The sequence below is a fragment of the Chiloscyllium plagiosum genome, chromosome 3 (assembly GCF_004010195.1).
Source record: "Chiloscyllium plagiosum isolate BGI_BamShark_2017 chromosome 3, ASM401019v2, whole genome shotgun sequence".
In the NCBI taxonomy this organism is placed as follows: Eukaryota; Metazoa; Chordata; class Chondrichthyes; order Orectolobiformes; family Hemiscylliidae; genus Chiloscyllium; species Chiloscyllium plagiosum.
The window spans coordinates 42,126,549-42,143,792 of NC_057712.1; the positions used below are offsets into that span (position 1 = coordinate 42,126,549).

At 40.3% G+C, this 17,244-nt stretch overlaps 1 protein-coding gene across 1 annotated transcript in view; it reads right to left on the minus strand.

Annotated features, from left to right (window-relative positions):
* col21a1 (collagen, type XXI, alpha 1) overlaps window positions 1–17,244 on the minus strand; it is a 468,143-nt gene that overhangs the window by 388,277 nt on the left and 62,622 nt on the right. The window contains exons 6-7 of the mRNA XM_043681233.1: window positions 12,551–12,724; window positions 12,144–12,221 (exon numbers count right to left, since the gene is read on the minus strand). Of these exons, the coding sequence (XP_043537168.1) occupies window positions 12,144–12,221; window positions 12,551–12,724 (252 nt within the window). The remainder of the gene's footprint in view (window positions 1–12,143; window positions 12,222–12,550; window positions 12,725–17,244) is intronic.

A 17,244-nucleotide genomic window follows, 5' to 3' on the forward strand; every position in this document is an offset into this window, starting at 1 on the left:
CTTTTAAGTTTTTAAACAAACACAACGAAAGGAGAGTGGCCAGTTCTCTCAGCTCAGTTTTTTCTGGTTTGGTTTGGGTTTTTGCAGTTGGCTGTTGAGAGCGGCTAGTCAGTTTTTTTTTTGAGGCTGCTGGTCAAAAAAATAGTTACATGAAAGAAGGTGTTCCATACTGAATCGCACTGACATCTCTCTCTTCTGTAAGACCTTGTGTTTGATTTCATCTTTTTTGCCATGATGTGTTTATGGGGATTGTGGCAGGGATTTGGAACAGCATCATTAAGTTGGGATAGTCTGTTGGGTTTTTGGACAGATTAAGTTATTCTGTATTCTGTTCTCTTTTGTTTGTTCACCATTCAATACTCTATAAATAAATTCTAGGCAGAACTTAGGACTGCAGATGCTGGAAATCAGAGTCTACATTAGAGTGGTGCTGGAAAAGCACAGCAGGTCAGGCAGCATCCGAGGAGCAGGAAAATCAACGTTTCGGGCAAAAGCCCTTCATCAGGAATGAAGACAGGGAGCCTCCAGGGTGGAGAGATAAATGGGAGAGGGGTGGGGCAGGGGAGAAGATAGCAAAGAGTACATAAAGTGGATGGGGATGAGGATGAAGGTGATAGGTCAGAGAGGAGGGTGGGAGAAGGTAGCAAAGAGTACAATGGGTGGATGGGAGTGGGGATGAAGGTGATAGGTCAGAGAGGAGGGTGGAGTGGATAGGTGGGAAGAAAGATTGGCAGGTAGGATAGGTCATGAGGATGGTGCTGAGCTGGAAGGTTGGAACTGGGGTAAGATGGGGGGAGGGAAAATGAGGAAACTGGTGAAGTCCACATTGATGTCCTGGGGTTGAAGTGTTCTGAGGCGGAAGATAAGGCGTTCTTCCTCCAGGCGTCGGGTGGTGAGGGAGTGGCGGTGGAGGAGGCCCAGGACCTGCATGACCTCGGCAGAGTAGAAGGGGGAGTTGAAATGATGGGCCACGGGGCGGTGAGGTTGATTGGTGTCCTGGAGATGTTCCCTAAAGCGAGAAGACGTCCAGTCTCCCCAATGTAGAGAAGATCGCATCGGGAGCAACGGATAGATCGCATCGGGAGCAACGGATACAATAAGTGACATTGGTGGATTTGCAGATGAAACTTTGATGGACATGGAAGGCTCCTTTGGGGCCTTGGATGGAAGTGAGGGGAGGTGTGGGCACAGGTTTTGCAATTCTTACGGAGGCAGGGAAAAGTACCAGGAGGGGAGGGTGGGTTGTTCTGGGGCGTGGACCTGATAAATTCTGTCTTGTTTAAAACTGAGGGGTTTTGACCAGCTGCATCATTCCTGGAATATCTATGTTATAACTGCTTAAAAAACTAGCAAAGTTACAGACTGGGCTATTTTCTTGAAATGTTTTGAAGGGGTCAGGTCTGGTCCATGACAGACTGGGGTCTCTTTGCAGGATTTGTTCTGTAGCTCCAATTTGGGATTAGAGCTGCTGGACTCGAAGGCAGCGAGTTTTAGGTGTAGTGCCTTTTGTTCTGGCTGTTGAAATCGGTGGTTTAAACAGTGCTTGGGATAGCAATGGCTCTTTCAGTCACTAAGAGTTTTCTAGAGGTGGAAGAAGTAACTTTGGGGGTTTTACAAAACGTGAACAAGGAAAGGTTGCTGGAATTGGCAGTCAAGCTGGAATTGGAGCTACCTCCTTCCGTGTGGAAAGGAGATACAATTACAGCAATAGCCCTCAGCATTTAAATTTGCTGGAAACATCATCAGAATCTTTGGAGATGGCTAAAATTCAATTAGAAATGAAGTATCTTGAGTTGGAGGCAAAAGATAAGGAAAGGGCAAGAGAAATGAATCTGAATTACAATTAAAACCAGAGGAAAGAGAAAAAGAACAAATCGCTTGAGCAGAATAAAAGAAAAAAGAGAGAGTGAGAGAGAGGAAAGGAAGAAAGAGAGAGAATTTCAACTTAAGAATTTGTGACTCAGAGAGGAGTTCAAAAATTCACTTCCTGAGATAGTGAGAACTCATGTGGCAGAGCAGAACGTTAAAACGGTAAGATTAGCAGCTGAAATGACTGATGATTATGAGTTAGTTCATAAATCAAACTTTGGGTTCTAACATCAGTTTCAATCTGTAAGGGTTACAAATTGGGGAAAAGAGAAATTCTCACATGGTAAAAAAAAGTAGGTCACGGTGAGATCATAAGGATAGCTTACGACAGGGTAAAATGGAAACCCTTGAAGGGGAAACAGAAGTTAAAAAACTCCACTGTTTTAACTGCAAAAAAGCAGGCCACATGAAATCACAGTGTTGGTGGGTTAGGAAAAGCACTAGGAAGCCGGATGTAGAAAAACAGGATAAGCCAGCGAATTTTGTTGGAATGGTAATGGGAAGCGCAGTGGAAGCTAGAAAGCAATACCAGAATGTACAAGCTGGTTGGAGGTCAGTTAAGGAGAAATTCCTCATTCCTGAAGAAGGGCTTATGCCCGAAACGTCGATTCTCCTGCTCCCTGGATGCTGCCTGACCTGCTGCGCTTTTCCAGCAACACATTTTCAGCAGCAGGTAAAGAGGCTACAATATTAAGATATACGGGATCCTCTTTGATACTGAAAGATGAAGAATATGTACTGCTGAAGGAGTATTGCCAGAAAAGGTACTAGTAAGGGGAATTCACTGTGAGACAAATGCTCGATTATATAGTCATGATTTGGAGATGCCAGTGTTGGACTGGGGTGTACAGAGTTACAAATCACACAACACCAGGTTATAGTCCAACAGGTTTAATTGGAAGCACCACCTTTCGGAGTGCCGTTCCTTCATCAGGTGGTTGTGGAGTGCACAACTGTAAGACACAGAATTTATAGCAAAAGTTTACAATGTGATGTAACGGAAATTATACATTGAAAAATACCTTGATTGTTTGTTAAGTCTCTCATTTGTTAGAATGATATGTAGATTATAGAGTATAGATAAGAAGGTTGAAGTGGAATTAGCAGAGACCCTGATTGATCAAATGGTTGACATAAAACAGGACTAGATAGAAGACAAACCAAATGTCTTTAGTTCAGAGAAATTAGATGAATTACAGCAGAAAGATGAGAAGCTAAACCAACTATATTGAAAAGCATAAATGGAAGAAGATTCCCCGTGTGCTACAATCTTAAAAATGATGTCTTAATGAGGAAATGGACATATTCAGGCGGATGGGAAATGAGCAGAAGGTCCAGTTGTGTTGCCAGTGAGTTATAGAAAGGAGGTCATGGAGTCCTACAGCATGGAGACAGGCCACTTGGCCCAAACTGGTCCATGCTGACCAAAATGCTGGTCCACGCTAACCTAATTTCCCTGCATTTGGCCCATATTCTTCTAATCCTTTCCTATCCATGTATTTGTCAAAACGCCTTTTAAATATTTTAATGTACCTGCCTCAACCACTTCCACTGGCAGCTCATTCCATGTGCATACCACCCTCTGTACAAAAGTTGTCCCTCAGGTTTCCTTTTATTCTTTCCCCTATAACCTTAAACTGAGGCCCTCTAGTCCTCGATTCCCCAACCCTGGGAAAAAGACTGAGGGTGTTCATGCTATTCATGCCTCTCATGATCTTATACACCTCTATAATGTCCCCTTTCAGTCTCCTATGCTCTAAAGAAAAATGTCCTAGCTTGTCCAACCTTTCCCTCTAACAGGCAACATCCTTGTAATTTTTTTCTGCACTCTTTCCAGTTAATAACATCCTTCCTACAATGAGGTGACCAAAACAGAAGACAATGCTCAAAGTGCTGCCTCACCAACATCCTGTATAACTGCAATTTAACTTCCCAACTTCTGGACTCAATGCCCTGACTGATGAATATCAGTGTGCCAAAAGCATTTTTCACTGCTCTGTCTACTGTGACTCCACGTTCAGGAAACTGTGAACTCCAAGATCCCTTTATTCCACTACACTCCTCAAAGCCTTACCACTCACCTGGAAACTCCTATCTTGAGGTGTTGTGGGTGGTGCATGAACCACCAGTAGGAAGTCATTTAGGGTTGAGAAAGACTCACGCTAAAATACAAGAACATTTTTTAATGGTCTAGACTGCACACGAATGCAGTTGAATTTTGCCAAATGTCATACATATCAGGTAATTGGAAAACCACAGGCAGTAATAAAACCCGCACCTTTAGTACCAATTCTTGCATTTGGGAAACTTTTTACAAGAGTCTTAATTGATTGTCTAGGACCTCTACCTAAATCAAAAAGTGAAAATCAGTATTTGTTAACAATAATAGATGTATCCAGAGGCCATTTTGCTGTGCAATTTCACAGCAAAAAGGATTGTAGAGAAGTTACTCAAATTTTTCATTAGATACAGACTACCCACAGAGATACAATCAGATCAAGCATCAAGCTTCACGTCACAATTATTCTAGGAAGTTATGGACAGCTTAGAAATAAAACAATTCAAATCTACCATTCAGAATTGCAGAGAGAGCTAGAAAGGTGGTACCAGACATTAAGATCTTGTTGATGGCTTATAGTCAAGATTTTCCAGATGATTGGGATTAGGGAATTCCATTTATACTTTCTGTCATCAGTGATTTACCAAATGAATCAACCAAATTCAGTCCATTTGAATTTGTTTTTGAGCATGAAGTAAGAGGACCACTAAAATTGATTAAGGAGAAATTAGTAAGTCAGAATTCAGAGACCACATATGTGGACTATGTGTCAGATTTTAGCAAATGCTTTAACAGAGCAGGAGAGTTGTCTAGAGAGGATTTACAAGTATCACAGCATATACTGAAACGGGAAGCAGACGAGAAATCAAAAACTAGCAATTTTGCTCTCAGAGATAAGGTGTTAGTATTACTTTCAAGGATACGTGAACCTTTAAGGCTAAGTGGACCTTATCAAGTTGAAAGAAGATTGAGTGAGGTGAACTATTTGATAAGAACTCCAGACAAAAAGAAATCTCACAGAGTGTGTCATGTGAATATGCTCAAAAGATATTTTGATAGGGAAGGAAAGCAAAAGGAGAATGCGTTATTGGTTACAACTAGGTTCAGACAATTCTGAATTGGACATTTCTCAAATTAAATTGGACAATAAGGAAATTATCAAAAATCGGGATAAATTATTAAGTTAACTTCCAGAGGAAAATCAAAATGACTGGAAGAGTTATTACTATCACATGGGGGAGGTATGTGGAAATAAGGTGGAAAGTACTAACCTGATTATGCATGATGTAGATATAGGAGGTGCTGTTCCGATTATGCATGATGTAGATATAGGAGGTGCTGTTCCGATTAAGCAACATCCTTGTAGGCATAACCCTCTAATGTTGGCACAGGTTCAAAAGCAGATTGTACACATGCTCAGAGATAACATAATCGAAGTGAGTTACAATGATTGGAGCTCACCCATAGTAACAGTGCCAAAACCAGATGGCACCCAACAGTTATGTGTGGACTATCGCACAGTCAATGCAGTTACAAAGAGTGCTGCATATCCGATTCTGCATTTGGAAGACTGTATTGAAAAGGTGGAACAACCAACATATATTTCTAAGTTGGACTTGCTCAAAGGATACCGCAAGTACCTTTGTCTGAAAGAGCAAAGACAATTTCGGCTTTCACAACACCAAATGGACTATATCAATTTAAAGTCATGCTATTTGGTATAAAAAATGTGCCAGCCACATTTCAAAGACTAACCAATGAGGTCATCTCTGGATTACCCAATTGTGTCATATATATAGATGACATTGTGATTTTTAATCTCACATGGAATGAATATTTGCAATATTTATCAGAATTGTTTGATCAACTTCAGGAGACAGGCTTGGTGATAAATCTGGCTAAAAGTGAATTTGCCAAAGTCCAAGTCACCTTCCTGCGCCATGTTATTGGACATGGACAAATGGCACCAAGGAATACAAACACAAAGGTAATTGGGGAGTTTCCCTTACCATCGACAAAAAGAGCAGTTCGATGATTCCCGGGATTGAGTGCATTTTATCGAAAATTTGTGCCAAATTTTAGCATTATGTCTGCTTCACTCACTGAATTAGTGACTAGTGAACTGTCAGAAGGCATTTGACAGCCTGAAAGCTGTGTTAACCATTGCCCTAGTATAAACTATTGCCCTAGCTAAGATGTGGCCTTAGCCACACCTAATAATGCAAAGCCATTCAAGGTGGCTATCGAAGCTAGCGATGTGGGTGTTGATGTTGTGCTCTTACAAGAAGACGACAAGAAGATAGAAAAACTTATCGGGTATTTCTCCAAGAAACTGAGAATTCATCAGCAGAAATATTCTACAGTTGAGAAGGAGGCTTTGAGCTTTGTGTTGGCGTTACAATATTTCAATGTTTATGTTACCAGTAATGTATCTGAGACAATCATACACACTGATCATAACCCATTGAAGTTTGTGAAGAAATTTAAGGACAAAAATTCCAGACTGTTTTGGTGGAGTTTCTTGTTACAGCCATTCAATTTGAAAATTGTGCATGTGGCAGGACAAGAAACGTGGTTGCCGATGCACTGTCGAGACTTCGATGAGAAACAGAAGCGCTTGGTGGCAGGAGTAAATGGACTGAAACGGAATGTAATAGTGCATTTTTGCATGTTTATAGTCAATGTAATGTGTGTGGGTGTAGTAACAAGTTAACATTAGGGGGTTTTAAAATCAAGTCATCTTTGGATATTGATGGTTCATTTTTTTAAGAGGGGAGGTGTGACGATGCTATTTCATTAACAAGGTTAGGTTATCCATGGTTTTTTTTTCCCCAGAGGGATTGTAAACACATAGATTCTGAAATGTCTGGGTTTATTTACTTAAAGAAGCTTTTAAGCTTTTAAACAAACAATTGTACAATGAAGGGGGCGTGGCCAGTTCTCTCAGCTCAGTTTTTTTCCAGTTTGGTTTGGTTTGGTTTAGTTTTTAGTAGTCTAGCTGTTCAGAACTGCTAGTCAGTTGGTTTGAGGCTGCTAGTCAAAGAAATAGCTACATGGAAGAAGGTGTTCCATGCCGACTCTCTGCCATCTCTCTCTCTCCTGTAAGATCCTGTGTTTGATTTTACTTTTTTTGCCAAGGGATGATTATGGGGATTGTTGCAGATATTTGGAACAGCATCATTAAATTGGGATAACCTGTTTGGTTTTTAGATACATTAAGTTATTCTGTTCTCTTTTGTTTGTGTTTCATGCATTACTCTGTAAATAAATTGTTTTGTTTAAAACCGAAGGGTTTTGAACAGCTGCATAACTCCTGGAATATCCATGTTACACTTGCTTAAAACAACTAGAAAAATTAGGGTCCGACTATTTTTCTGAAATGTTTTGATGGGGTCTGCCCTGGTCCATAAAACAAAATCTTAAGGTCTTTATCTGAACCGATATAGCAGTTTTACCAAGCTAGATAATTTGAAGCCATAAATAGGGATAAACTAAATAAAAACAGCAAGTACTGGAGAAACACATCAGGTATAGCAGCATATGCAGACAGTTCAACTATGTTAATTTGAATGGATTATGATTCTGTTCTTCTATCCACAAGTACGATCATATCTGCAGGATTTTCATTTTATATTTTAGATTTCCAGCAATCGCAGTTTCATAGAATTAAATTAAAATGACTTGAAACAATGTCGAGACTTGATTGAAGGGCGGTCATGACTGCGAACTCAATATTCAAAGGTATTTGAAAAACTTTAAAAGTAGACTAAAAGGAAAAGAGGTGGGGTAGCTTTGTTATTAGTTGCACAGTGAGTCATGATACAAGTGTAATATATCATGTTGCAAAATCAGTTTGGGTGGAAGTAAGGGACATAAAGAGAAAGAAGTCATGGATGGAGCTAATTTATAGCTCTTTACCCTACAAAGAGTTGCCTCACTGTAGGGTAAAGAATAAAACAAGAAATAGCAAAGACATTTTAGAAGGGCATGATAATATAAATTAATTTGAATATTTACTGGACAAATCAAATGGGCAAGGGTAAAATTGGAAGACATTTGTAGTATGCATCAGGAAATTTTTCTTACGCAGTACGTTGCAAAACTCTGCGCCAGAACAGGCTATTTTAGATCCAATAATATTGAATGAGGTATACCTAATAAGAGGTATATAGTTATGGATTAAGAACAAAAAACAAAGAAAATTACAGCTCTGAACCGGCTCTTCTGTCCTCCAAACCTGTACTGATCCAGAGCCTCTATCTAAACCTATCGCCTATTTTTAAGGGTCTGTAATCCCTCTGCTCCCTGCCCATTCATGTATTTGTCTAGATACATCTTAAATAACAGTATCATACCCACCTCTACCACCTCTGCTGGCAATGTGTTCCAAGCACCCACCATCCTCTGCGCAAAGACCTTTCCACACATATCTCCCTTAAACTTTTCCCCCTTACTTTGAACTTGTGATTCCTAGTAATTGAGTTCCCCGCTCTGGGAAAAAGCTTCTTGCTATCCACTCTATCTACACCTTTCATGATTTTGTAGGCCTCAATCAAGTACCCCCACCCCAACCTCCTTCTTTCCAATGAAAATAATACTAATCTACTCAACCTCTCTTCACAGCTAGCCCCCTCCAGACCAGGCAACATCCTGGTGAACCTCCTCTGCATCCTCTCCAAAGCATCCACATCCTTTTGGTAATGTGGCGACTAGAACTGTACACGGTATTCCAAATGTGGCCGAACCAAGGTCTTATACAACTGTAACGTGATCTGCCAACTCTTGTACTCAATACCCCATCCGATGAAGAAAGCATGCTGTATGGACCTGAACACCCAGATCTCTCTGTACGTCAATTTTCCCCAGTACTTTTGCATTTACTGTATAGTTTGCTCTTGAATTGGATCTTCGGAAATGCATCACCTCGCATTTGCTCAGACTGAACTCTCTGCCATTTCTCTGCCAAACTCTCCAGTCTACCTATATTCTGCTGATTACCAAAAGAACAAGTTCTGAGGAAGGGTCATTGGATCTGAAACATTAACTCTGCTTTATCTCCAGACCTGCTGAGTTTTTCCAGCAATTTCTGATTTTGTAGTTCAGGATCTCTGGATTACTACCGAGACCATATTATAATTATAGAATTTCAAATTCAGTTTGAGGGAGAGCAATTCAGATTACAAACCAGTATCTCAAACTTTAATAAGAGCAATAACAGATGTATGAAGAAAGAACAATATAAAGGGAGCTAGGAAAATAGGCAAAGTGAAAGTTGGTGGACGAACAGTAGCAGAAATTCAAGTAAATATTTCATAATGCTCAGCAAAGATTTATTCTGGTCAGAAAGAAGATCCTGATAAGAAGGATGAATCATATGTGGTTAACAAATGTAGATAATTTAAACCAATATTTTGCATCTGTCTTCACTATAAACATCCCAAACAAATAGGTAAACAAGGTGCTAATATCTATCACCAGGGACAAAACTTTGACAGCATAATGGGACAAAAGGCAAACAAGTCTCCAGGACATAAGGGTCTGCTTCCAAGAATTTAAAGGAAGTGGCTGTAGAGATAGTGAAGGCATTGGTCAAAATATTCCATAACTCACTGGATTCTAAGAGGGTTCCAGCTAATGTGACACTTCTCTTCAAGAAGGGAGGGAGACAGAAAGCAGGAAAATATAAGCCAATTAGTTTGACATCTGTCATTGGGAAAATGCTAGAGTGATGAAATAGTAGGACATTTACAAAACCTTCACACAATCAAGCAAGTAACATGATTTTGTGATAGGGATACGTTTGACTAATTTGCTAGAGTGCTTTAAGGATATAACACAAAGCTAATCAACTCTAGGGGGAAACCAGCAGATCTAACGTATTTGGATTTCCAGAAAGCATTTGATAAGGTACCACAGGAAAGGATATTGCTCAAAATAAGAGCAATTGAGGTAATGTATTTGCAGAGATTGGGGATTGATTAACAACAGAAGACAGATAGTTGAGATTGGTGGTCCTCTTCCAGATTGCAAAGATGTAACTTGTGGAGTACCATAAAGATAAATCCTCAGACCTGTACATAGTTCTTTGAAAATGGCATCACGGGTAGACAGAGTGGTTAAGAAGGTGTTTAGATTTTTTTTTAGATTTTTAGATTAGATTACATTACAGTGTGGAAACAGGCCCTTCGGCCCAACAAGTCCACTGTGCCACCGTGCCGCCCACAGCATGCTTGCGTTCATTGCTAAGACCATTGGATATACGAGTTGTTATACTGAGGCTGTGCAGGATGTTGGTGAGGCCACTTTTCGAGTATCTTGCACAGTTCCTGTTGCCCTGCTTTTGGAAGAATGTTATTAAAATGGAAAAAAGACCTACTCCTGTTCTTATTTCTTCTATCCTATTGAATGATAGTTGGATGGTGTGGCGTTAGCATCTTGTCTGTTAGTGTGCTGGTGTGAGCAAAGCACCCTGTAACTTTTTTTGGAGTACAAGCGATTTATTTAAATGCACGGCACTTTTATATCGTTTTGTATGATCATACTTGTGTGCTTCTGTGTGTGGCAAGTGAAGGCACTTTATAGCCAAACAGTTTAAGAAACCCAAATCAGTAACACCTGATTTTACAAGATGTAATTCATTTGTGCAATTTGTGTATGTTTCAAGGATATTTTGACCCTTGCATTCGTAGATTTTTGGGAGTGGAGCAAGAGAAATGAAGAGCAAGTTAACATTCAAAGTACAAGGATTTGAAGTGAACTTAAAGAGATGTAGAAACTTGAAGGGAATAGCAGGCATATTTGAAAATAAATATATTGGTTGACTTTACATATTTCAACCTATGCAATAACCATCTGGATAAATAAACCACCTGGTGCAATCCAGTGAATGGCATAATAAATATGGAGGTAAGTAAAGTGCTCACAGCCAAATGATGAAGTGCCAAAACACAGAAAACTCATGAGTGATATCTGTTAAACCATATGTGACACAGAGTATGGTCAAGTGGCCAGCAGCAGAAATGGCCACAAGACTGGTTTAGAGCTACAGTCAAGCTAATTTAACTCTGGCATCGGTTAAAGCTGTAGCCAGGACATGTTGTGACCTGTCCTGTAAGCTGTGACCTGCAGTTTCCTGTGTTGACCAAATAAGGTGGTCATGATGATCTGCTAGATAGGTTGGCACCACTATTACCTTATATGGAGCATGGTATCTAGCTGTTTGTGACTTGGTGTAAACACTTGAGGGTTGTTTTTTACCAGTAAATTCCATTAGCTGGGATCAAACATTGTGATCAAGTTTGATCAATTCATTGACTGAGTGCCAGAGAAGATTCTGGAAACAAGGACATTTTGTGCTCAAAGTTCGCAGAACAAAGAATTTTGCAGGAGAAGCCTTCGAGACCAGCACTTGAGAAATATGTGCCCTGAAGTTATCTTCAATGAAGACAAAGGACCCTAAGGCAAGATCTACGCTGAGAGCAAATGTTGACCACTTCACTCAAATCGGGGTAGTATTTGTTTTAAGCTAATCTTACAGAGTTAAAGTTAGAGTTAGAATTACATGCAAATTAAGTAAAGTAAACGAGAGTGAAGTTAAATGAAGTGAGTTAAAGTTGAAGGTAGACGAAGTAAGAAGTAAAAGTTGCAACAAATGTATGTATTATACCGAGCATTGGTACTTAAAGGGCTAAACAAAGAAGGTCTTTTTAAAATTAAAGTCTGAGTCAGTTCCCTTAATTTTTCTGTCACACAAGGGAAGAACGCCTGAGTAAAAGGTTTGAGCACACCTTTCGGGCAACAAGATATAGAGACAAGATAATCCTAATTTGTCTGTTCAAGAGTTTCTGCCATATTATAGTATACAGCAGATATATAAATAGTTGAAAAGAACTTTAGGCTATAGATGAATGCAGATGTTACTGCAGAACCAAACTTGGGGGTAGACCAGGTAATGCATTTCATTCCATTTTTCATCTAAAGAGAAATTTTATTGATTTTTTTCCAACTATATTTATTTCAATATTACACATTTATCAAAATGAATATATTTAATATCAGCTGTCTTGTGGAATTTCTTAAGGTGTGTCTAAGGATTTACTTTTAATGACATAGGGATGTCATCAATGTACTTTGATTGGAAAGTAACATAATAAGTATGGGTTATGCTTACAAGAAATAAGGTTACAACGAAGCTTCTGTGCAGAGTGGTACTTACAACAGCTGGAATTTCACAGGCAGTTTCTCGTTGATTTTGTTCTGGGTCACAGTAAATCCTTAACTTTTGAACTTCAAACTGTAAACAAAATATAATGATAGAAGTATTTGTATTTTGCCTTTTTAAAACAATGGTATATATTGTTCTATATCCAACACTTCATAATATTAAATTTTGGAAATATGATGGAAGTGTTTTGATTTTTATAACTTATAAATCTTAGCCTCTCATTAGTTTGCTCAGGAATTGCTACTCAATGAGAGCATTTCCATTCATTTTTATTACACCAACTTTAAACCAGCAAAACATCAAGAGATAAATAGTAAAGACAGATCCCCTCTCTCAGCCTTTAGTGTTTGCAGGAAGTCATTACTGCATGAATGGAATTTTTGAGAAGTCAAACTTACTGGTACAGTTGCTTCTTTCCCAAAGTACTTCCCTATTTGTGTTCTTCCACTGATGAAGATACCAAGAACCGGTTCTAGTTGCCTTGTCTCAATCAATTTATCATCTAGGTATAACGTGGCATCCCTCTCTGTTACGAGGACTCGCAATAAGTGCCAGTTTTCATCAAACAATGCCTTGAACCAGAATGAAATGAGATAAAATAAGATTTTATTTTAAGATGAGTTAATCTGTTAAATCCTGACAAACTTGGCAATAAGAGCTGATTCCTTGAAATTAGGAAAGAAATAAAGAAGTTCTCTGACTACAAAGAAAACCTTACTGCTATTGTTGTAGAGAACTTGGAGATGGTTTTAAACATTTAAACTTATTATTAAGATACATGTTAGGACAGAATCCTTTTTTGTACAATACAATGGGCTAGATGAAGGTGGAAAAGGAGGAGAGCAATCAAAAGGTTTCACCTGGCTCCCGTGCAGGAAATGGGTCTACCACTTGCTCCAATCCATCAGGTTAAATGCCAATGTTGCATCTTAACTGATGTCTCTGGTATGGTCATCAACAATTTACCAAGGCAAATGGGCAGCCATGCCAGAAGAGTGATGGCAGTTGAGTCCAAAGCACTGTGGAGACTTGCATTTGTGTGTCTCGGAAGCAACAGGTGAATGACATGCTGTACGTGCAATGGAGGTGCACATATAAAAGTGGTTTTAATGACATAACACTACACTGTATGGCATTTTTGTTTGTTCTCCATAAAGGCTGTATATGCTTCAGGCCATAGCCATACTGTGGAAAGAGCCCTCCAGGAATAAAAAAAAGTCAGGACCCCAAAGGATGCATTGTCATCTGCCTCATTATCAGCCAGTGTCAGCACAGTTACATCTACACAGTCTGTGGGGCTTATATAGATTGAGGAAAACAAACTGAAAACCAAACCAGAGACATGTCCCAGAAACTGAAGCTGGATGTGACATTTGGATAATCAGATGATCACAGGACAGCTGAATATCAGACACCCTGATCAGCCCATGTTGATGACAAGCCTCTGGACATGACCACAAGAACCTGCTGGACATGCAGCAGAGGTACAATATGGTAGAGATGGCGCGGATTATGATTTTTTTTATTATTAGATTCCCTACAGTGTAGAAACAGGCCCTCCAGCCCAACCAGTCCACACTGACCCTCCAAAGAGGAACCACCCAGAGCCATTCCTCCTGACTAATGCACCTAACACTACGGGCAATTTACCATGGCCAATTCACCTGACCTGCACATCTTTGGACTGTGGGAGGAAACCGGAGCACTCAGAGGAAACCCACGCAGACACAGGGAGAATGTGCAAACTCCACACAGACCGTTGCCCACAGCTGGATTTAAACCTGGGACCCTGGTGCTGTGAGGCAGCAGTGCTAACCACTGAGCCACCGTGCATAACTTTAGGTGGGATATGGAATTGTTCAAACATTTGGCGATATGAATTCATCCAAGAGGAGGAACATCACAACCATGGTGAGCAAGGTCAAGGATTCAATTCATATGCACTCTGATCTGCATACAATGGCTCTAGCCATGGGTTCAATGCAACAGTGGACTCCTTCTGAGAGTCCCTTTCCCTTAGGGAGAGAGGATAGTGCATTTGCACACACAGATGGTGGAGCAGCATATGGCAGCTGCCCAAGGGTCCTCATCTCAAGACACTCTTATGACTTCTCCACCAAAGACCCCAACAGCTTCTTCAAGCAAGAGCAAAGGGAATGGCCCTTCAACAATGCATAAGAACCCCAGTACATAACAGTCCTCAAAGCCCTATAACTGAATATGACATTTGTTACAGCCATCAAAGCAATAGGGGGGTCACAATGAACAAACTGCCTCAATTTCAAAATTATAATGTCAGGGCAGAACCAGACATAGTAGGAACAAAAAAAAAATTGTAAATAGTTTGAGCATTAATGAGGCGTGTATTTTCATGTGTTTCCATTCTTAAAAAATGTATACAATTTTAACAGTTTGCTATAGTTGCTCCTGAATTATTGAGATTTATAGGGCATGTTATAGTATCTGCTCTAACAGTGATGGTCCTTCTCAAATGGTTCTCACAAATGTGATGGCTAGAAAGGCGATAAGGACAAAAACATTATTATTGAAATAAATGTGGTGCACTTTGCACATCCTCTATTGAATTTTCATGTAAATTATTGTTTCTGTGTTGATCATTTTGTGGAATGATAGTAGGCACATCTGGTCCCACATCCATGCACTGCAACGGATTCCAGTCTCACTCACTCTTATTGGGTATAAGAGAGACAGGAGTATTTGCATTCAAAGCACTTCAAAGATGTTGCTGAAGCATCATAACTGGGCAAGGCCGGCTGTTACATGGAAGTCCACATACCCCTCAAGAGGTCCTAGAGGGATATGTGCACTTCCATATAATATGATTTGGAGATGCTGGTATTGGACTGGGATGTACAAAGTTAAAAATCACACAACACCAGGTTATAGTCCAACAGGTTTAATTGGAAGCACACTAGCTTTTGGAGTGCCGCTCCTTCATCAGTTATAATAGTTATAGCAGTTACTACTGAGTTTGGTGACAAAGCTCCAGTATCTAATATAATGCTGTGATCAACACTGTAGCACCATAACCTAAACAATCTTCGAATTTGAAAGATCTTATATTCCTGTATGAAATCCTTGCCTGGGTGGCACTGAATATTAAATTAATTTTCAAGGCCATCTTGGCAGTAGGGTTGAAAACTAGAGGTCATAAATTTTGAGTGGGAGGCAAGAACCAGAAGTGACATGGAATCATAGAGACCTACAGCACGGAGACAGGTGCTTTGGCCCAAACCGCTCCATGCCGATCAAAATTTCCACCTACATTAACCACATTTCCCTGCACTTGGTCCATATCCTCCTAAACCTTTCCTATCCATGTATTTATCCAAATACCTTTTAAATATTGTTCGTACACCCACCTCAACTACTTTAATTGGCAGCTCAATCCATATGCTTACCACCCTCTGTATAAAAAGGTTGTCCCTCGGGTTCCCCCTTATTCTTTTCCCTTAACCTTAAACTGATGTCCTCTAGTCCTCAATTCCCCAACCCAGGACGATTCACCCTATTCATGCTTCTCACGATCTTACAAATTTCTATAAGATCCCCCCCCTCAGTCTCCTACACTTTAAATAAAAAAGTCTATCTTGTACAAGCTCTCCCTATAACTCTGACCATTGAGTCCAGGCAACATCCTTGTAAATTTCTTCTGCACTTTTTCCAGTTTAATAACATCCTTCCTATACCAAGGTGATCAAAACTGAACACAATGCTCCAAGTGCGTCCTCACCAACGTTCTATACAACTGCAACATAACTTCCCAACTTCTATACTCAATGCTCTGACTGTAGGTGGGCGGCACAGTGGCACAGTGGTGTGGGCGGCACAGTGGCACAGTAGTTAGCACTGCTGCCTCACAGCGCCAGAGATCCGGATTCAATTCCCACCTCAGGCGACTGACTGTGTGGAGTTTGCACATTCTCCCCGTGTCTGCGTGGGTTTCCTCCGGGTGCTCCGGTTTCCTCCCACAGTCCAAAGATGTGCAGATCAGGTGAATTGGCCATGCTGAATTGTCCGTAGTGTTAGGTAAGGGGTAAATGTAGGGGTATGGGTGGTTTGCGCTTCGGCGGGTCGGTGTGGACTTGTTGGGCCAAAGGGCCTGTTTCCACACTGTAAAGTAATCTAATCTAATCTAATCTTGAAGGCCAGTGTGCCAAAAGCCTTCTTCACTGCCCTGTCGACCTGTGACTTCACTTTCAGAGAATCATGCACTTGAATTCCAAGGTCCCCCTGTTCCACTACACTCCTTAAGGTCTTACCATTCACCATGCAACTCCTACCTCGATTTGACTTTCCAAAATGCAACACCTCATACTGTTCTATACTAAACTCCATTTGCCATTTCTCGGCCCACTTCCTCAGCTGATCCAGGTCCTGCCGCAATTCCTGGTAACCTTCCTCACTGTCCACAATACCACCTATTTCAGTGTCATCTCCAAACTTACTAATCATGCCTTGTACGTTCTCATCCAAACCATTAATAAAGATTACAAACAGCAATGGGCCCAGCACTGACCCTGAGGCACTTCCTTTGTTACCCTCTGCTTCCTACCATTAAGCCAATTGTGTATCCAAATTGCTAGCCCCTCCTGGATTCCATGCAATCTAACCTTCCAGAGCAGCCTTCCATGTTGAACCTTAATAAATGCCTTACTGAAATCCACAAGTTTTCCACCAACCACACTACCCTTGTCAAACTTCCTGGTTACTTCAATCAAAGAACTCTAACGAATTTGTTGGACATGATCTCTCATGCACAAAGCTGTGCTGACTGCTGCTAATCAAACCTTGTCTTTCCAAATACATCTATATCTTATCTCTCAGAGTCTTCTCCAGTAACTTACCCACCACGGATGTTAGGCTTACTGGTCTATAGCTCCCAGGTTTTTCTTTGTAGCTCTTAAAATAGTGAGGGAAAAGGAAAGACCAGATCTAAAAGTTGAAGTTCTAAATTGGAGAAAGGCCAATTTTGATGATATTAGGCAAGAACTTTCGAAAGCTGATTGGAGGCAGATGTTCGCAGGTAAAGGGACGGCTGGAAAATGGGAAGCCTTCAGAAATGAGATAA